Source organism: Myxocyprinus asiaticus, chromosome 15 (genome assembly GCF_019703515.2).
Source record: "Myxocyprinus asiaticus isolate MX2 ecotype Aquarium Trade chromosome 15, UBuf_Myxa_2, whole genome shotgun sequence".
NCBI lineage: Eukaryota > Metazoa > Chordata > Actinopteri > Cypriniformes > Catostomidae > Myxocyprinus > Myxocyprinus asiaticus.
The window spans coordinates 40,419,479-40,442,160 of record NC_059358.1 but is presented as its reverse complement, the minus strand read 5'-3'; the positions used below and the strand labels follow the sequence as shown (position 1 = coordinate 40,442,160).

General features: G+C 41.4%; 1 protein-coding gene across 1 annotated transcript in view; it reads right to left on the bottom strand.

Moving 5' to 3' along the window:
- The window catches only part of LOC127452613 (A disintegrin and metalloproteinase with thrombospondin motifs 16-like), a 100,289-nt gene that overhangs the window by 25,372 nt on the left and 52,235 nt on the right, over positions 1-22,682 (bottom strand). Inside the window, exons 14-18 of the mRNA XM_051718224.1 lie at positions 20,725-20,855; positions 18,809-18,932; positions 11,221-11,465; positions 9,677-9,815; positions 6,978-7,104 (exon numbers count right to left, since the gene is read on the bottom strand). Of these exons, the coding sequence (XP_051574184.1) occupies positions 6,978-7,104; positions 9,677-9,815; positions 11,221-11,465; positions 18,809-18,932; positions 20,725-20,855 (766 nt within the window). The remainder of the gene's footprint in view (positions 1-6,977; positions 7,105-9,676; positions 9,816-11,220; positions 11,466-18,808; positions 18,933-20,724; positions 20,856-22,682) is intronic.

Below are 22,682 nucleotides of genomic sequence, written 5' to 3'. Positions count from 1 at the left end.
TATCTGTTAAATTATAGGGAATGTAAGTATTATTAATCATTTTCATCTACTGACACACAAATGTTAGCGTTAACAGTGATTGTATCAGCACGCACTTCACTTCTGGTTGATTTTGAACAATAAAATTAATTTGTTGAAACACGAAACAATTAAACTGAAAATATTTCAAAATTCTAATTACACTTCAAATGAAATGAAAATATAATCAAAATATCAAAATGGTCAAATAATAATAATTAAAAAAATTATAATATACCAAATCCAAACCTTTTATCCTTTCCAACTTCTTTCACCGGCACCTTTGCACTGACTTAAAAAAATCACTCTATGACTACAGGTGGAAAAGTACCAATACAAATTAGATCATAAATACAATTGTGTATATCAAAATAATAATAATGATAGAAAAATAAACCATGACCTATAGACAGTTTTACACAAATCTCATAATGTTTTGTTTTATAAAACTGCTACAACTCTGATCGTATGGGGACATAATTTGATGTTCAACTATAATTTCAAAGTTTGGACATGAACATTAACACCTGCTGGTGGAATCTCCAAACTGCAAATGTAGGAACTGAATTTAGACTTTGCGCTGAAAATAGAGACGGTATTAAAACGTCTTAGCGCAATTACCTACAGTGTTTCCCAGGAAAATAGCAAATTGCGCTTTGCGCCACTTCATTAACATACAATACACCCACAGTTTCCACGCATACACCCACAATATAGCACTTACACTCCCACCCATGCCCACTTGTACATTGCACTGGCATAAAAAAATGCACTTTGAATTAACATGCTCGCGAAAGTTGGATAAGACATAGCATACGGTCGTTGCCTGTAGAGCTGCGCTTTTCGCACTCACGAAAATAGACCCATAAACTCATAAAGTTCATTTTTCTTACAAATTGGAAAATATATCTTTTTTATTATAAGTATATAAATCTCACTAAATTGTTACAATTTTGTTTAAAACCATAAACAATATGCCAGTGAATTAAGAAAATAAACATAATTTAAGATTCCTACTCTCTCTCTCTCTCTCTCAAAAAAAATTATAAATAAATAAAGCTCCACTAGGGAAAATATTTTTTGTCTTGTTAAACTGGTGTTTTTCTAGTCTAGCTGGTCACCTAGTCTTGTTAAGCTGGTGTTTAACTGGTCTAACTGGTCACCCAGTCTGGCTAAGCTGGCATTTAACTGGTCTAGTTGGCAACCCAGTCTTGCTAAGCTGGTGTTTAACTGCTCTAGCTGGTCACCCAGTCTGGCCAAGCTGGTGTTAAGCTGGTGTAGCTGGTCACCCAGTTGGGCCAAGCAGATGTTTAGCTGGTCTTTGCTTGTCAACCAGTCTGGCTAAAATGGCATTTAACTGGTCTAGCTGGTCACCCAGTCTTTTTAAGCTGGCGTTTAACTGGTCTAGCTAACCAGCTAATAAGGGCCCAAACCCCTTCTAAAACCAGTAACAGACCAGCCTGACCAGCTTTGCCAGGAAAGGTGACAAACTAACTACTAACCACCAGACTGATTTAAGCTGTTTTTTTCAGTAGGCATTTCTCTTTTTCATTGTCTCTAACTCAAAATTGTTTGATTTGAATTGTTGGTCAGAACATGTGGTTTAGATCATGTGGAGTAAATAGTATAGGTTCTGACATTTGAAATAATACAATTGCCCAATGTCTGATGGGGTCTGAGGAACCACATGAAAATCATGGTTGCCCTGGCATTCAAAACATCATGAAAATCGATGAACAAACTCAACTACAGCAACAACAAGTTTATGAAAAACAACTTAGCCTCTCATTAGCATCACATTTTTGATTAGTGTTCCTCTGGAGAGTTTAGTGCTTGTATTTGTTTGTCCAAACTTTCACTACACTTGTCATAACCAATGACCTTCTTATACTTGTCTCCAGTTGCCCAAATTGGATCCTGATCTAGGGTTGGGATTCTGAGGTCACATTTGTCACTCTCCCAGGAATGGATGAACGGTGATGCCTTTAGGGTCAGCATCTGAGTAACTGAGTGGTACACCCTTGAAAGAAACCCAGAAATGTCAGTTGGCCATACTGAATTTTCACCCCATGGTTAAAAATCCCAACCACACCCAGACTGTGCTGCCAGACACCCGTCAGAGGGCAGATTTTAGCTATAGTGTCTAAGAAATGTTTAATGAGCAATGCCCTTCTTTGTCATGGTCCCCAGTGCATCAAACTAGCACTGAGTCCGCTCATACATGATGGATGAAGCATGTTCTCACACTGCATTTGGGAATTGAATGGTTTAAGATCAGTTAACTCTGCTCTATCTTTGGAGAGGCTCATATAGGCTCAGGGAATGCAGGTTTATTGTTCCAGGTGGATATGTTAAAAGAGATGTGTGTGATTTTCTTTCAATGTTAAAATACTTTCTCCTATTACAAATGAATATTCAGAGACAACCAGGGCTTGACATTAACTTTTTGGCTCATCGTCTACTTCGGCTAGTGGTATTCCAAAGTCACTAGCCACTCAGCATTTTCACTTGACAGAATCCCCCGCCCCACAAGAAGTGATAAAAGTAACTGGAGACTGTAACTGCATGCATTAGTTTGGAAATTTTACTTGAACAAGAATGATATGAGTTCAGCAGGACACATGCCTAATGATTTCAATATCGAGTGAAGCCCCACTGAATCACGCAAGTTTTGCTCTGTGCCGTCCCAGAGCTCTGATGATCTTATATCTGGAGCATGCTGATGTGCGCTACGGTGGTTTGTGCGAAAGCACGCTTCATTTGGCCCACACAGATACGCGTGTAAGTTATGAGAGACATACAGTGCATCCGGAAAGTATTCACAGCACTTCACTTTTTCCACATTTTGTTATGTTACAGCCTTATTCCAAAATGGATTAAATTCATTATTTTCCTCACAATTCTACAAACAATACCCCATAATGACAACGTGAAAGAAGTTTGTTTGAAATCTTTGCTAATTTATTAAAAAAAAAAAAAAAAAAAAAAATCACATGTACATAAGTATTCACAGCCTTTGCTCAATACTTTGTTGAAGCACCTTTGGCACCAATTACAGCCTCAAGTCTTTTTGAGTATGATGCTACAAGCTTGGCACACATATTTTTGGGCAGTTTCTCCCATTCTTCTTTGCAGGACCTCTCAAGCTCCATCAGGTTGAATGGGGAGCGTCGGTGCACAGCCATATTCAGATCTTTCCAGAGATGTTCAATTGGGTTCAAGTCTGGGCTCTGGCTGGGCCACGCAAGGACATTCACAGAATTGTCCCGGAGCCACTCCTTTGTTATCTTGACTGTGTACTTAGGGTCGTTGTCCTGTTGGAAGCTGAACCGTTGCCCTAGTCTGAGTTCCAGAGTGCTCTGGAGCAGGTTTTCATCAAGGATGTCTCTGTACATTGCTGCATTCATCTTTCTCTCGATCCTGACTAGTCTCCCAGTTCCTGCCGCTGAAAAACATCCCCACAGCATGATGCTGCCACCACCATGCTTCACTGTAGGGATGGTATTAGCCAGGTGATGAGCGGTGCCTGGTTTCCTCCAGACATGACGCTTGCCATTCAGGCCAAAGAGTTCAATCTTTGTTTCTCATGGTCTGGGAGTCCTTCAGGTGCCTTTTGGCAAACTCCAGGCGAGTGTCATTTGCCTTTTACTGAGGAGTGGTTTCCGTCTGGCCACTCTACCATACAGGCCTGATTGGTGGAGTGCTGCAGAGATGTTTGTACTTCTGGAAGTTTCTCCTCTCTCCACAGAGAAATGTTGGAGCTCTGTCAGAGTGACCATAGGGTTCTTGGTCACCTCCCTGACTAAGGCCCTTCTCCCCCGATCGCTCAGTTTGGCCAGGCGGCCAGCTCTAGGAAGAGTCCTGGTGGTTCCAAACTTCTTCCATTTACGGATGATGGAGGCCACTGTGCTCATTGGGACCTTCAATGCTTCAGAAATTTTTCTATACCCTTCCCCAGATCTGTGCCTTGATACAATCCAGTCTCGGAGATCTACAGACAATTCCTTGGACTTCATGGCTTGGTTTGTGCTCTTGACATGCACTGTTAACTGTGGGACCTTATATAGACAGGTGTGTGCCTTTCCAAATCATGTTCAATCAACTGAATTTACCACAGGTGGACTCCAATCAAGTTGTAGAAACACCTCAAGGATGATCAGTGGAAACAGCACCTGAGCTCAATTTTGAGTGTCATGGCAAAGGCTGTGAATACTTATGTACATGTGATTTTTTCGTTTTTTATTATTAATAAATTTGCAAAGATTTCAAACAAACTTCTTTCATGTCGTCATTATGGGGTATTGTTTGTAGAATTTTGAGAAAAATAATGAATTTAATCCATTTTGGAATAAGGCTGTAACATAACAAAATGTGGAAAAAGTGAAGTGCTGTGAATACTTTCCGGATGCACTGTATTTAGTGCTTATAAAGCACTGAGCTTGAGATGAATACGATTAAATTTGCTTCGACTGCAGCCACCCGTCAAAGTGGCTAGTAAGAGTGACACAGTTACCCGTCACTGCCAATTTCTACCCACATTTGGTGGGTGGGCGGGTGCTAATGTCAAGCCCTGGTAACAACTATGAGTAAGTGTTGTACAGAGTGATTTCTCTGAAAAGTGTAAACACTGTGATCTGTGATTCTTTCAAATGATAACTTTTTTTTTTAACTTGTTTGAGCATCCTGACCAACCTATAGGTTTGTCTGACCAATGGAACATTGGGGGAGTGTTGGTCATTATTTTTCGTGCAGAAATTGTGCACTTCAATTTTGCTAAGAAATTAGACAAGCTCTAATCATCAGCAATTTTAGTCTTTTAAGGTTGGTTTTAGGTTAATTTTGTAATACATTTTTATTCTTATTTTTTTTTACTATGACTTTAGATTTATTTTGTATTCAATTTTTCTTTTTTTTTTGTGCATTCTTTTTTCTAAATGTTTTATCTTTTGACCTGTGAAGTACTTTTAGCAGAATTTTATGTATGAGAGGTAAAAGGAATAAAAACAATAATACAACAAATAATATTGTTATATTTATTTGAATAATAATTTATAATAATTAATAATACAACAAAATTTAAATAATATTAAATAAGTAATAATATTATTTTTTTAGAGGTGCTGAGGTCTTCATGTGTTGTTAAGGATTAGGCATGGAAAATGGAGAAGTGACCCAGCAATATCCCACCAGTAAAGCCAGCTGTGTTTAGTGTGCTAATGACAGCACACAGATATAGATACTTTGCTGGATTACAATATGTTATCTGCCTCTCCGACTGAAGATATGTGAGAAAGAGAGAGCAACAGAAAAAGAGAGTGAAAACAAGAGAGAGGGCCTACCTGAGTGCCAAGCAAAACACAGCTACTCTTAGGAAACAATCAGCACAGTATCAAGCAGGTTTAAGGAAGCTTCAGACACTTTAATACTTTAAGAGCAGCTCTCAGAGAAACTGCATTGGGTGATGAGTCATTAGCAGTCTCTCAGAGAACTAGTATGGAGGAAATACACTGCGGTTAAGCGAGCCACCGGCTGTAAAAATACCGCTCTGCTGGACGGCTCAGGGATATACTTAACCAAGTCTGGGAGCTGGCGACCATTTTGGCAGACTTGTCGTAAGCGTCATGCTATAAGCCTGTGTCTACCTTTCCAAGCAGTCGGATCTTACTGCGAATTACTGTCTGCAGACTTGCAAGATGCATTGGAGAAGGCAAGCGATGGATCATTCTGCCCAGAGGTCCCTGACTAGACTTGATACATGACCAAAAAATTGCTCTGCATGATGTTGCCAAGGAGACGGCTCTAACAAAAAGTTATTATAATAATTCCTTATATTTATATAGTGCTATTCTAGGCACTCAAAGCACTTTACATAGTATAGGGGGACTCTCCTCAACCACCACCAGTGTACAGCATCCACCTGGATGATGCGAAGGCAGCCATAGTGCGGCAGTCTGCTCACCACACACCAGCTATTGGTGGAGAGGAGAGAGTAGAGTGATGTAGCCAATTCAGGGATGGGGATTGTTAGGAGGCCATGATAGATAAGGGCCAAAGGGAGGAATTTGGCCAGGACACCGAGGTACACCCCTACTCTTTACTAGAAGTGCCCTGGGATTTTTAATGACCACAGAGAGTCAGGACCTCGGTTTAACGTCTCATCCAAAGGACGATGCCTTTTTACAGTATACAGTGCATCCGGAAAGTATTCACAGCGCTTCACTTTTTCCACATTTTGTTATGTTACAGCCTTATTCCAAAATGGATTAAATTCATTATTTTCCTCACAATTCTACAAACAATACCCCATAATGACAACGTGAAAGAAGTTTGTTTGAAATCTTTGCTAATTTATTAAAAATAAAAAACGGAAAAAAATCACATGTACATAAGTACATAAGTCCCCATCACTATACTGGGGCATTAGGACACACACAGACCACAGGGTGAGCACCCCTTGCTGGCCTCCCTAATACCTCTTCCAGCACCAACCTTAGTTTTCCAGCATTATGAGGAACAGGAGTGAAAAGTGGCAGTCTAATATCACACACTGAAATATCTTTAGCAGCATTGGGCTGCCCTGATATGACAATGCAATCCAAATAGATAATAAATGCAGTGTAACATCCCTGATGAAAACAAACAGCTAAAAACAATTTTAAGCTGGTCTAGTATGGCACGAGCAATAGTAAATTTGATGATTGCCTTTGCAAATACAGATAATAAATAACAATTTTCACATGTTGTACTTAGACTGACATTAAAAGAAAAGTAAAAAAAAAAAAAAAAAGGTAAAGCAAAATAAATAACTAAACTCATATTTATGACACTATATAATAATATGAAATATCAGTCTGCTCTGAAAAATAAAGTAAATTATAAAGGATTTTGTGGGGTAATTTCCTAAGATACCTCTAAAATTTGCAGCCCTTGTGAGTCAAATCAGAGAAGGTTTATATTACCTTGGGGGACAGGGCTGTGTATTGCAGGACACTGCACCGGTGGAGGGCCGAGAGCGTGAGTTACAGTAAGACGTATTCACCTGAACCCTTAAATCCTTGTAGCATGCTGATTTAGTGACCATCTGACCTGAGGAACAAACACACAATATTGTATCAATGCAACGAAGTGTCTCCTTGATGAAATGTCCTTAAGACTATCAGGCTGTGCTAACATAGGTTTTACTGTATGTATATAAACCAAAACATATATCCACACTGCCTTGACCAATGAATTTGAGTAGACATGAATGCAATGGTCAGATAAATGTCCCCTTTGCCCTTTGACAGAATTGATAAACACTACTGTGCTGGAAAGTCCAAGTTATTTCGGCTGAAGAAGCAGCTTTCCAGAGTTGGACCGGAGGGCATTTGACCTCTGAGTTAAAGGACATCCTAAAGCAGGTATTGTTCAAATTTAGGTGCCTCACGCCCCAGGCTCTCTGAACACCATTACAGAGCGGTAATTTCAGGCCTTGTGTGAAAGGGGAGGAGGGGACAGCCCATGTCAGCACTAAGGATGGGAACAGACCTGAGCTTAGTGGCTCACCTGAGGGTGAACTCCTGTAGTAGGTTAGGGGAATGCAGTGAAGACATTATCTGTAACTGTTTTTGTATTTGTTGCAAATGCAAAACTATCTGTATTCGGACATAACCGGATGTGAGCGGAGCTTAAACCAGAAGCGCTTTGAAACTAAATGAAAAGCCAATTTTTAAATGTAACTCTATTCCATTTATAGTTTCCATATAGCAAATATGACTTGTGTAATTCTGTTTAATAAATGTTTAGGAGTTTGCGTATATTGCATTGTTATGGCAATGGCTTTTTCATTTGGCTTAATATGAGACATGCATCCTGACTAGCCCATTCAAGTTCACCTGTGTGTTCGCTTCATTGTCTGTGCAGATGAAAATTATAATATTATATCTAAGTTATGGATATAGCTGATTAATCTCACATTGCCTATATACAGGATGCATTTGAGTAAGGTTATTAACTCACTAGTAGAGTGCTTCAGTTCAGGTCTTTCAGCTCCCACAGCTCAAGCGGGGAAATCTCCAAAATTCGATATATATCTGGATCATTTGAATCATCAATATTTAACAAGATTTTTCATCTTCAAAAAACATTGTTAGTGCATTGGTAATATCTTTCAGTATGCTTTAATCCAGTGGTTCCCAAACTGGGTGCCGCCAGGACTGGCTAGGGATACAGCGTAATTTCTGCTCAGTTTAATATTTAAATAGCCACCAGTTAAAAGTACCGGCTGTACTAACTCAATTCCGTACCCGCGTGCTGTTTGTCTACAGCTGGAAGCTTTTTAAACACTCACATGCATATGTGCACGTGCTCTCTGCATGCTCTCTGTAGAGCGCTCGTTTCTCATGGTGAATGCAGCTGTGTGCATTTAAATGCACATTTTGACGCAATGTGAATGTAAACTCAGACGTTAATGTATTATGGGAGTGTTAACAGACGGGACAAAAATCTGCGACGTCTTGACGTGATATTAATGTAAGTCATTAATGTATTACATGATGTAGACAGGACAAAAGTCTTATATCAAAATATCCAATCTGTGCGATGTGTAAATGCAGCTTAATAGACGTGCTGCAGCTGTTATAAACCTATCGTTAATATTAATCAAACAACAATATTAAAAAGAATAAGAGAAAAGCACTCACCGTCCTTGGCTGGATAACTTCAGAAGCTTTAAGCCCAATAAATTTCAATAACAGGTTTGCTTTTCAGTCAAACTCTGACTGTATCGAATCTTCAATAATGTACAGTATATCTAATAATCACACAGTAAATTTAAGCAGTTATATTTTCCATTGAATTACTTTTTGAATGTTTTTATAACACAATTTTTAAGTGATTAATTGCTGCTGTTCCTAAAAAAAACTTAAAACACTGTTCTCTATTTTATAACTCTATTTTATTACTAGCTCTTGAATAATTACTTTAAAAACTTGGAGGATTGTTTTAGAGAAACTCACTATAAAAAACACTATATAGGGGTGCCACAGTTTAAAAAAGTTTGGGAACCACTGCTTTAATCAAAATCCTTTAATTATCGCCATGATGCGTATTCTTCGTCTTGTCTTCTATATTGTTAATGTAATCAAAAAACACTTATTCAACAAAAATTTTCGGCAGTAATTTCATAGATGAGATTAACACTGGTCTCGCATTTGGCCCATATTTAAGTGCCGAAACACTTGAGGGGGATACCCTCCCCCCAGGTCGGGTGACGAAATTTCATGGATTTAAGGCTTCGTGTCCCGTATGGTCATTTGTTAATGGTCTCGAGTCAAGAAAAACAATTTACCATCCCTCTTCATGTGGCGATAAATGAAAAGAACTGATTTGATTCAACTTTGTTTCCGAATGTTCCTGAATTCATTATCAGGGTTGAGTAAGTTACCCATAAAAATGTATCCACTAAAATGACTGATTGCTTGTAATTGAATTACTTAAAATTGTAATTAGATTACTTTACAGATTAATTACTCGAAAAGTAATCACATTACTAATTATTTTACTTTTAAGTTACTTTCTAAAACATTTTTCACAGAAAAGTACACTCAACTGTTCTTCCAGCTATTGACTGATTTACAGAGCGTTACGAGCAGACTGAATTACGACCAGCATTCAATACCTCCTGCACAGGTGGCAGAGCATGGGGATCGAATGATGGCCCAGGTGTAGCTGTGTTTTGGTTGGTTCCGCCTGTCTGTATCTTCCTTGGCCAGTGTATACTCCCACTGAATGCCTGGATTCCAGCCCTGCAGAAGAACCTGAGCAAGAGAAAAAAAAAAAAAGATCTAATGAATAGCATCAAGCACATAATAAATTACAAAAATGTTCTTAATTAATGACCCAATGAAATTACTTGACAGCAGTTTTCTTTCCTCTGTTGATGCATTTCATGTTGAAACAGGAAGTTGTGGGTTTTCCAGTCTTTATGTAATAGCAAACAGCCTCAGGTGCACTCAGTAATTTTTTCCCCATTAAAAAAAGGTTTTACTCCAAAATAAATAATTGTAATTTTGAAACATATATAAACATGTATAAAATCATGAGTACTCACATGAGATTAGGACTCTAGTCATATTAGTAACCTTATAAAAGCTGTTTTATTCTAAATGGGGCAGGGGCGCCCTCAATGGGGCTGACATATTAGGATCACATGACCAGCTGAATACTACTCGCTTAATCTTGGTAACCGAGTTGTTATTGGACACTTTCACTCTCGGATTAAAATAATCATGCCTAATTGTGAATAGTCAATTTTTACAATGGCATCTGTAACTGAAAACTATTGATTTTAAATTATGCTGCATCCACACCACTAGGTGTCACTATAAGTCCAAGATGACACAAGCAAAAAAGTTACTGAGTGCACCTTTAACATTCATGAACATGATTTGGTACTTTATACTGCTAGTGAAAAGTGGTAATAGGGGGAGTGATCTTCTCATTCTCGTGGACTGAGAGCCACAAAAGTCTAAATTGACTCTTTTGTTTCACAACAAAATGCTCATCACATGTTGCACACGTTCACAATATTTCTCACAATCAGAACATTTCACTTCATAAAAAATGATCAAATGCCGACCATTTTAGAACATAATTATGTTTTGTAAAGCAGCAAGAATAATTTATCTCTACATGATAGAAAGATATCAGAGCACAAGAGAACAAATAAACAAAGGAAACACTTTGATTAGACAATTCCGTCAAATGAAATGTTTTCAGAGTAGAGCAGGGATATGTTTATGCCTGATGTGATTGTGAGCATAAATGTACTTTGTTTTTTCTTTTGCCCTCTTTTTCATTGGCACAGACAAGGTATCACGGTAAGTCCTGCTGGTAGAGGCTGTGACTACACCATCTGGACATAAAAAGCATCTTTCTCCATTGACATAACTGATAGAAGTAGCAACTTTGCAAGCAACACATAAATCACAATAATTTGTTATAAAAGCATAAGATGGGCTTATAGTTTTGGACTTTATACTTTTCACACGAGCACCATGGCTCAACATGCCTGGAACATGTGCACTAACCGCTACGCCATGGCTTTGTCACACAAAAGTGTTTATCATTTCAACAGCAAGTTTCACTGTGTGCTCTGAATTCTAAGATCCAATCAGACATTAAAGGCAACTGTCATCTTTCAAGCCAATTATCTGAGCGTACCTCAACCACCAGAGTGTCAATGGTGGGTCCAGTGGAGATAAGACTCTCTGGACGATTGTAGGGCCTCTTGTAGTCAAACACAGCACCGGCAATGGAGTGTCGCCCAGGCCAGTCCACTGTCCAGCGGCCATTAAGGAAGTACTTCCTCTGCAGATTCCTCAAGGCCAGGTAGGAACTAGAAGAGTTGAGCTCCACCACACGAATACTTCGTGCTCCAGCTGGAATGGTGACCACCCGATAATACTCTACACAAGAGACAGGCGAAAGTAACATTAAGCTGTTCAACTACAGATACATTTGTATATATATATATATATATATATATATATATATATATATATATATATATATGTATACTACCGGTCAAAAGTTTTGAAAAACTTGACTGAAATGTTTCTCATGATCTTAAAAATCTTTTGATCTGAAGGCATATGCTTAATGTTTGAAATTAGTTTTGTAGACAAAATTATAATTGTGTCACCATATTAATTTATTTCATTATAAAACTAAAATGTAATAAAAAAAAAAAGTTTTTGAAATTGATGACTTGGACCAAATGATAAAGAAAAGCGGCCAATAAGTGCCCAACATAGATGGGAACTCATTCAGTTCTGTTTAAAATCATCCCAGGGTGATACCTCAAGAAGTTGGTTGAGAAAATGTCAAGAGTACATGTCTGCAAATTCTAGGTAAAGGGTGACTATTTTCAAGATGCTAAAATATAACACAGTTTTGATTTATATTGGATTTTGTTTAGTCACAACATAATTCCCATAGTTCCATTTATGTTATTCCATAGTTCCCTATCTGTCACTCACTCGACATTGTGTCGATGTAGTGACACTAGGAGTCACTCTTGGGAGCCCCAAACACCTCTGCTTTTTTGAAAAAAGGCCAATGAGAATTGGCGAGTGGAATTTGCACGCCACTCCCCTGGACATATGGGTATAAAAGGAGTTGGTATGCAACCACTCATTCAGATTTTCTCTTCGGAGCCGAGTGGTTCTATTCATTGAGTTGAATTCATCTGTGAGTTCATTCACCTCTCTCTGCTGGATCTTACGGTGCATTTCAGCGGCTTCTCCCCCTCTGCATCTGTGGTTTGCAGAACATTTAAAAGAGTATATTCTAATAAAGTATATTTTCTTTCTGAAAGAGTGGCACACACGGAACGTCTTTTTAAAGACGTGTCTTTTTAAAGATGCCTTTCTGTTTGTGTGTTATTCCTGGTTGCGGTCGTTATCTCTCCACTTCCGACGGCCACGATCGCTGTCTTATGTGTCTGGGTGCTGCACATGTGGAGACATCGTCCGTGGATGGATCATGTCCTCATTGCGAGAACATGACCATGGCAACGTTGCGGTCGCGGCTTGCATTCATAAGAAAGCAAGCCACCCCAGCGGCTCCCCGCCTCGGTCCTTCTACCTACGGGTATGAGGCCATGCCGGTTAGCACTGGGGGTGATTTGGGGACCTCAATGGGACCACCTCCGCCAGGTATCCCCCCACGGACCTCCCATTTCCCATTATGCCTGCTTGCCTCGGTTGCGCGCTCAGACGAGATCGCCGGCTCGTCTCAGGGCGAGTTCGACCCCTCGTTCAGAGCCCGGGAAGAGGATGAGTTATGGAGCGCAGCATCAAAGAGCAGGCTCATCCAGTCAGACGCAGAGGATTCCTCCTTCGGGAATGGTTGCCCAGTCCCAGGTTGACGCGGAAATGACGGACATGCTTTCCCGGGCGGCCGCGAGTGTCGGGCTAGAGTGGAACCCTCCACTCTCCCCGGAACCCTCGCAGCTCGCTGATTGGTTCCTGGGCTCGGGCACCGCTCACAGCCGCGTCTCGCCCCCGTTCCTTTCTTCCCGGAAGTGCATGAGGAGCTGACAAGATCGTGGGAAGCACCTTTTACTGCCTGGTCCTGATCTTTCAGCTCCCCTGCTCTCGCTACCCTCAATGGCGGAGCGGCCAGGGGGTACTCGGTGATCCCCCAGGTGGATAAGGCGCTCGCGGTGCACTTATGTCCGCAGAGCACCGCCACCTGGCGCGGGCGCCCGAAACTCCCATCCAGGGCCTGTAGGTTTACGTCGTCCCTGACGGCTAAGGCCTACAGTGCCGCTGGACATGCTGCCTCCACCCTGCACGCCATGGCTCTCCTGCAAGTACACCAAGCCAATGCGCTAATAGAACTGCACGAGGGTAGTTCTGACCCGGGATTGATGCAGGAACTGCGCTTGGCGACCGACCTCGCTCTCCGGGCGACGAAGGTCACAGCGCGGTCTCTCAGGCAGACAATGTCCACCCTCTTGGTCCAGGAGAGACACCTTTGGCTCAACTTGGTTGAAATGTGAGAGGCTGACAAGGCACGGTTCCTTGGTGCCCCCATCTCCAAGGTTGGCCTATTCGGCGACACTGTCGAGGACTTTGCCCAGCAGTTCTCGGTGGTGAAGCAGCAGACAGAGGCCATACATCACATCCTGCCCTGGCACGGTGCAAGACCCCACACCCCGTCTGCTCATTGCCAAGGGCGTCCTCCTGCTGCAATGACATCGGCTCCACCACAGCCCGCTCCCGTGGCCCGGCCCCGGTGTAGAGCCCAGCGCAGGAAGCAGATGCCACCCGTCTCACGGCCGGCCACTAAGAACCCGAGGAAGGCTTCGAAGCACCCCTGAGATGGGCGACCCAGGGGCAAGGAGACCTGCTATACTGGAGATGGTAAGCAGACCACTCCATCCCCTGGAGGAGGGCCGGGAGGAGAATCTTTTGTTTCATTTTCATTTAATTGCGCCGCATGCCCAAGAGGCTGCAGTACACAAAAGTTCAGCTAAAGAGCAGTTTCCTTGTTCCCTGGGTCACATGTCCGGTGTGCACGGCCGTCGTCACAACCACCGTCCACTGTCTCATCTTTGCAGGTATGGCGCTCCAGCAATGGTCCCCCCACCCCTGTGCGCCCAGCTGTGGCACAAACACACCCACACGAGATTGGGTCCGGTGGACTACGGGGACAAGACTCCTTCAGTAAGTGCTTTGATGTCCCTGGACTCAGCACCGCCACGGGGCTCGGATCCCCTCGACGTGGCACCTCAAGCTCCGCCCTGCCGTGAGGCCCCACCTGCCGGTACGTCCAACATGATCATTCTCTTGGTCCCCCTCGCCTGGAGTTTGGGCGTGTGGCTTGCACTTTCCAATCTGTCGCAATGGCTGGTCCGGACTGTCCGACTCGGCTACACGATTCAGTTCACCAGGTGCCTGCCCAGGTTCAGCGGCGTCCGCTTCACCTTGGTGAAGGACGAGAATGCCGCTATCTTGCATGCAGAGATCACTACCCTTCTGTGCAAGGGCGCGATAGAGCCTGTCCCTCTAGCCGAGATGAAAAAAGGGTTCTACAGCCCTTACTTCATCGTACCAAAGAAAGGCGGTGGGTTGTGACCAATCCTGGACCTGCGAGTACTGAACCGTTCAAGATGCTGATGCAAAAGCGCATTCTAGCAAGCATCCGGCATCAAGATTAGTTTGCGGCAGTAGACCTGAAGGACGCGTACTTCTATGTCTCGGTCTTACCTCGACACAGACCCTTCCTGCGGTTTGCCTTTGAAGGCCAGGCATACCAGTTCAAGGTCCTCCCCTTCGGCCTTCGTTCCCTGTCCCCTCGCATCTTCACGAAGGTCACAGAGGCAGCCCTTGCCCCGCTAAGGGAAGTGGGCATCCGCATCCTCAACTATCTCGACGACTGGCTGATCCTAGCTCACTCTAGAGAGTTACTGTGCGCACACAGGGACCGCGTGCTTCGACACCTCAGCCGACTGGGGCTTCGGGTCAACTGGGAAAAGAGCAAGCTCTCCCCGGTTCAGAGCGTCTCTTTTCTCAGTTTGGAGTTGGACTCAGTCTCGATGACAGCGCGCCTCACGAACGAGCGCGTACAGTTGGTGCTGAACTGTCTGAAGGCATTCAGATGGAGAACAGCGGTTCCACTGAAACACTTTCAGAGGCTCCTGGAGCATTTAGCATCCTCAGCGGCGGCCACACCACTCGGGTTGATGCATATGAGACCACTTCAGCACTGGCTTCGGACTCGAGTCCCGAGATGTGCATGGTGCCGCGGGACACATCACGTGACCATCACACCGGTCTGTCGCCGCCTCTTCAGCCCTTGGACCGACCTGGCATTTCTACGGGCAGGGGTTCCCCTAGAGCAGGTCTCCAGGCGTGTCATGGTTACAACAGATGCCTCCAAGACGGGCTGGGGTGCCGTATGCAACGGGCACACAGCCGCCGGCTCCTGGACTGGCCCGCAGCTGCATTGCCACATCAACTGCCTAGAGTTGTTGGCAGTACTGCTCGCCCTGCGGAGGTTTTGGCTGTTGATCCAGGGCAAGCACATGTTGGTCCGGACGGACAACACAGCAATGGTAGCATACATCAACCGCCAAGGCAGTCTATGCTCCCATTGCATGTCACAACTTGCCCACCGTCTCCTCCTCTGGAGTCAGCAGCGCCTCAAGTCGCTACGAGCCACTCACATCCTGGGCGACCTCAACACTGCAGCGGACGCGCTGTCATGTCAGGTTACCCTCAAGGGAGAGTGGAGACTCCACCCTCAGGTGGTCCAGCTGATTTGGAGTCGATTCAGTCGAGCACAGGTAGACCTGTTTGCTTCCCGGGAATCCTCCCACTGCCCACTTTGGTATGCCCTGACCGAGGCACCTCTCAGTATAGATGCATTAGCACATAGCTGGCCCCCTGGACTACGCAAGTATGCGTTTCCCCCAGTGAGCCTACTTGCACAGACCCTGTGCAAGGTCAGGGAGGACGGGGAGCAAGTCATCCTAGTAGCACCCTGCTAGCCCGCCCAGACATGGTTCTCGGATCTCACGCTCCTCGCGACAGCCCCCCTGGCGAATTCCCCTGAGGAAGGACCTTCTTTCTCAGGGATGGGGCACCATCTGGCACCTGTGACCAGACCTCTGGAATCTCCATGTCTGGCCCTTGGACGGGTTCCCCCGAAGGCAACCCCATGTGATATTTTCTGCAAAATCGTTTCCCTGTCGGTACACTGCGTCTTCCTTGGGCAGGGGCAACTCTGCCCCCGGTCGCCATGCTTTGTAGAAGTCATCCAGGGATCACAGTCTGTGAACACTACTGGGAGTCAAGAGCGCACGTCTTCCCCTCAAGGGAGGGGAAATGCGCTATGCGCAAACTGAGGTGTTTGGGGCTCCCAAGTGTGACCCCTAATGTCACTACATCGACACAACGTCTCGTTCCCTCCATCAGGGAACGGAGGTTACGAAAGTAACCATGACGTTTTGATGACTTTACTATTATTCTAAAATGTGAAGAAAAAATTTATAATAAAGAATAAGTGTTTCAAAACTTTTGACCAGTAGTGTATACAATTTTAATTCACAGTTGAATTCCTTAGCTGGCACCTTATAGGAATATTCCAGGTTCAGTACAAATTAAGCTCAATCTACAGCATTTGTGGCAATAATATGGATTACCACAAAAATGTATGTGGACTCGTCCCTCCTTTTCTTTAAAAATAAATTAATTAATATGGGTTACAGTGAGGCATTTACTGTACATTGGAAGTGAATGTGGCCAATTACTGGAGGGTTTTAATGCAGAAATGTGAAGATGATCACTTTATAAAAGCACTTACATAAATCCTTCTGTTAAAACTCATGTTTTATTTGAGCTGTAAAGTTGTTTAAATTGCCATTTTTACAGTATTTTTAGGGTTTTAGGGTTTGTTGACATTACATTGTCAAATTGGCTTTAATTTTACACAGAAAAGGTTAGTAAGTGAATTTATCACACTGAAATCATGTTAGCACACATATTGTTTGTGTCTTGTGGGTTTACTTAAGAAACAATGAGTATTTTAATGTTTACATATTGTCCCCATTGTAAGTGCCTGAAAAGGAGGGACAAGTCAAATAAAATTATGGTAATCAATATTATGCCACAAATGCTTTCGATTGAGCTTAACTTGTATTGAACCCAGAATATTCCTTTAATCAAAGCCAGTTTATTCAGGTTTAATTCCAAAGAAGGCAGTCTCACGAAACATTTCGATTGCCATCAAAAATTGTATGTACAAAATTTTTGCTACCTTCTCATATCTCATTCTAGACCAGTGGTTTTCAAGCTTTTCTATGTTTCAGGGTCCAAGGCCCCCCATTGTCCAAGACAATATTCGAAAGCTGCTTGCTTTCAAACTTTATTAACAGAAACTGTGAATGTCAATACATTAAAATAATTACACACAATCAATTATAATTTTGTGATTGAATTTGTTTCAAAAACGATATGTTCTTCAAATAAACAGTTGTTGAAGGGAGTTGTTTAATTAAAATAAGAAATATGGTGTCAGTTTACATATTATATAACTTGATTTTTGTATTTTTGCATTTTGGATTGATTGCTTATTAAATCTTAGCTTATTAACTTAGGTAAATAATTTTTAATCATTTTGAGGCTCACCTTGGAAGTATGTTGAAGTCTGTTGAGTTCCAGTAACCTACGATCATCCACATTATTCCAACTCACTGAAAAGCACCATCTCCTATCAGACATTTTTGCATCGGCTCCAGTGTGTTTACCTTCCCTTGTGGTGCAACAGAAAGCGCAAGTGGGAGACCCAGGTTTGGATCACGCATTGAAACAAGGAAGTAATATTTGCATAATCAGTGACGAGTGAGATTTGGAGGTTGCATTTGTTCCTTTAATATTAAATTTTTACTGCACTGATGGTTAGGTAGACCGATTTTAGCTAAAAAAAAAGTAAATCTCACTATTTCACTGTGAGATCAATCTGAATGCACTTCGGGCCCCTGGTTGAGATCCACTGTTCTAGACACAAAATTGAAGCAACATCACATCATGCATTTTTTATGGATAAGGCAATCCTCCATTGCTTTGTGACAATTCTGCAAAATTTCCAATCAAGACTGAGCTGAGATAAATTTAGATAACAAATATACAGTTAATTTGTTTCAGAACTGAAATGTATCTTTGGAAATTTGTCTCTTTAACTGAAAGTGTTTCATTTTACTCAATATTTTTTGTGCTAAATGCTGTTTGTGTTTTGTAAAAGAGTAGAATCATTAGTTTAGCAACATGCTAACTTTAGAATCAATTGCTATACCGTGTCCTAGCCAGGAGAAGGATTTTGGACTAATGTGCAGTAGGGTTGCCCACTGTCCCGTATTAACTGGGGACTTCCCATATTTTGGCCGAAATTAAGAGGTTCCGTCTCACCTGTTCACCTCCACCCGTCGGACGATGAAACGTCCCATATTGAAGCATAAAAATGCTTGAGGGTACTGCCCACCCCTACCGACCATCAACAACCGCCCCAACAACCCCAATCCAGTACTGATGTGCTCAAAATGGTTAAGTGTCCCGTATTCGCATGCCAAATTATGGTGCAGAAATAGATACCATGCAGTCAACAGAATGCCCTGTCACTCATTGCGGTTACAGGTGGTTAATACACGGTGTTAAGGTTGGTTCAGTATCTTAAACAATTCACATGATGAGCTCTGTATGCATGGGGTGTAAGTGGCTGTTAAAGGGTAAAGACAGACACGTACGGCTCATATAATGTTGTTTGGTGTATTGTCCTTTGTAGATCTTGCAGGTGGAGTTATCGCCTTTGCAGACACCACACATATCCAGCACAGCAGTGGATCCCAGCACTCTGTCACAGCCCACCCTCTGGAAAACACAGATCAGGACCTCTCAGCCAGCATAGTTACAGAAATAAAGCACTGTAATCCATCTTTTAACAGTCATGACAGTCCAGTGTTAGCCGTCACAATGGGTTTAGCTGATGTTGAGACACTAGCTGCATCAGGCATGCACTCAAAAAGAAAACATTTTGTATTAATGAAGAGGTACAAGATGCAGCAAAGATAATCTCATGAAAGAAACACTTAGTGAAGCTTATTATCTGTGAAATATTCAGAAATAAAATATACTTCAAATAAATGGGTAGTGGACATGAAATACTTTTGGGAAGTTGACATGTCCTGTGGTGTGACATGCCATCAAAAACTATTTTAAACAGCATTGTGCTAATTCTTTTAGAATTATTATGCATTCAGCTTTTATGACCTCATAATTGAGAGACTACATGGAACATTTGTACTTTTAAGAAAAAATACTTTGCAGGACCATTTACTGTAAAGTGACCAAGTGAAGGTAAAAAGCTGTTTAAAAATAGAGAAAAACTTAAAAGAAATGGTTACAGGACCTAAGTTATTCAATTTCGCATAAACATTACATTCAGTTACATTTTAACCTAAAATCTTGAAGCTGAAACACAAAAAAGTCCATGAACATGGTATGCATCAACTAAACTTTTTGTAATATTTTCAGGACAGTGCAAACAACTTATGTCATCGATTTGCGTATAATCTAAAACATGAAACTGACAAATCACTTGGATGATTCATCATTATTGCTTATAAAAACTAAATCCACTGTAGCATAATTGCTCTGGTCCACTGCAATTTATCACCAATTCATCCTAAAACAATGTCTTGTTTACAATATAAAACAGATTTGACATGCTGTCAGTGAAACGCACCAGTTGGAGTAAAATTCATTTAAAACCTAATTGTAGCTGGTTCTCTCACAGCATACATCCAAGCAATACAAAATTATGACTGTCCTGGAGGAAATTCTCTGAGGAGAGACTTTTTCTTGAGCACTCTGAAGCAAAAGCTGCGTTCTGATTGGTCCTTTCTTACAGCGTCTCTGAGTGGAAACATTGAAATGAAAGACATTTGGCTTCTCTGCCTCTCAACGGGGATTTCCATGGCAGTAAAAACCATAAAACCAACTACTGTGAGAATTCACAGCATGCTATAGAGTGCGCTCCCTTCAAAAGCTTGTAAACCTGTGGCTCTGATGATAACATAGAAACTGTGTCAGTAGACCATTACCAAAGAAAAACCCAGCGGCAGCTAAACCAGTGCTGAGAGACACTTTTATTATATGTAGTCATGGATTACAACTCTGTAGAAGCCCCTCAGTAGAGAACACATCATGTACTGTATCTGTAAAGAATATTTTGTATTCACCACATTTTTTGCTGCAAGTTCTGCTGCTTATGAGGGATATTCATCACATTACTCAGTTACTTGCAAGTAACTAATCATTTATTCTAGAGTGTATCTGTATTTTGCCTAAAGTATGCATCTTTGTTTGTGTAAAGTTTGTTTCTAGCTTTAGGAATCAACAGTCTCTGCAGATGTGAATACTTGGCCAACATTTTGCAAGTGCGTGATACTGAGAATGCATTGCATACTTGCGTTAAGAATTATTAAGAGAAATTTAAATGTGTGCAGCTAGAAACATTTGCTTTTACAAACTTGCTTAGAGAATGTTTTGTGCCTTACAGTAACTACAATGACAAACTGAAAACCCCCAGGTTATATGGTATTTGTATTGTGTCATGATATAAAATTGTGTAGCCAGGGGGTATGTGTAATGTGTATCTCACCTCACAAGTGCCATCAATGCAGACATTAGAGCTGTCCTGTGTGCAGAGTGTCCCATCCCTGACTTTACTGGAGAGGGCAAAATAGAAGTCATATCCTTCAGCGAAGCAGTAGAGCTTACACACATCCTGATCTGCAAAAACAACACAGGATAAATCAGGCATAGTTCTACTAACACATAATTTACTGCCATACTCTGAGCTCAATCAGTGACTTTCTGTGGATTTTAACTGAGTATCAAATTAAAGTGATCTTCTCCATAATTTTGAGTCACTTTGATCCAGAATCACATTTTGAATTTTATACAAGTGCCATATTTCTTTCCATGTAATTATTATGTTAAAACTTCAAACCACTGTTGAGATATTGTCATATAAATATTTGCTGATATAATAATTTAACGGAATGACTATTTGCACTAGATGTAAATAGTACCTGCCACACAGTGCAGCTATTTGCACTCAAATAGTCTGGTGGAAACAGATATTGAAGACAAACTGTACCATCAAGTGTAGCTGCAGTGACTTGGGGTGTAATGACTGTGTGTATGTGCTCTTTATGTGCGGAGGACCTGGGTTCGATTTTGCCTTTTGTCCCACTTTTTCCCATCCTGTTTCCTGTCTTCACTCTAATACTACATGTAATAATAACTAAAAATGTATAAAATGGTTACTGTAGTAAAACCATGGTTAATTTTTGTAAGGTATGGTTATCGTTAGGTTTAGGAGTAGGTGTAGGGTGTTTGTGGAACTCTAAATAAACACTGCAGTGATGCCCCTATTCTGTATGTAAGTATTTAAATGTAAATAGTATCTGCCACTATTTGCCATCTAACACTATTTGCACTTTGTGCAAAGAAGATGCTTATGGTCGCTCTTTACACTTAATGTAAATAGCATTTATCACTATTTGTCCTAAGTGCAAATATTTGCTATTTGTATTAAATGGCCTCTGCCATTTTTTAAATGCTTTTCATTTTACTTTAGTGCATAAAACTCAAAATATGTTTCTGGGACAAAGCGGTTCAATATAATGGAGCAGGTCACAAATATAATTGCAAGTATGTAATATAGTTACAAATATAGTTGCAAATATGTAAGCAAAGTCTGTTGACGGTCCGCTCAAAGAAAATAAATTTTGAGCGGTGCGTCGACAGATCAGATCAGTCCTGCTGTCATCAAGACCAAGGAGTTCCAAGGAACTTGGGAACTTTGAGTTGAAGTTGCTGCAAGTAAAAAAGAGGGGTATAAAAAGATTGGCAAAGCTTTGAACTAGAAAGCAAATACTGAAAGCACTTTTCCTTGAAGCACCATGTCTGTTGCAACAAAATGGAAACAACATGGCACAACTAAGATCAGGCCATTTTTCCAAAGAGGCCACTAAGGAAGTAACTAGAAGGAACCCAATTCTGAGAAGGGCCATCATTAATTCATTCATTTATTGTGTGGAGTTTGAAAGAAGTCATTGTGACAACCTGAAAACTTTTGGAGGATTTTGTGGACTAATAAAGCTGAGGTTGAACTCTTGGACTGATAGCAATGTTTTACTACCCTTAAATCAGTGGGAAATTATTGGTTTTATACGACTGTTGCTGAAGCCCCAACCACAGGCTAACCCAAAACCTAATCTTAAATCTGATTGGTTGATAGAAATGTGGTTGCACAACCAATAAGGATGTTGAAAAAGGAAAATGGAAGTAGCAACATCACTGAGGGATGTAGCCATCAAGGGCAACATGGATGGAGCAAAATACAGAAAAATCCTTAATAAGAAATTGTTCAGTAGCTCAGACAACAGTGAAATGTAACTGTACAAACGCCACATAGTAGTATATTAAACATGCAATATTTTCTAATTGACTGTGATTGTCGTTTTCTAAGTTATTTTGTCTTCAGTGAGGACAGAACAAATTATTTGTTGCTAGAAGCTTGTTGCATCTCACCATCTTGAAGATGTTTCC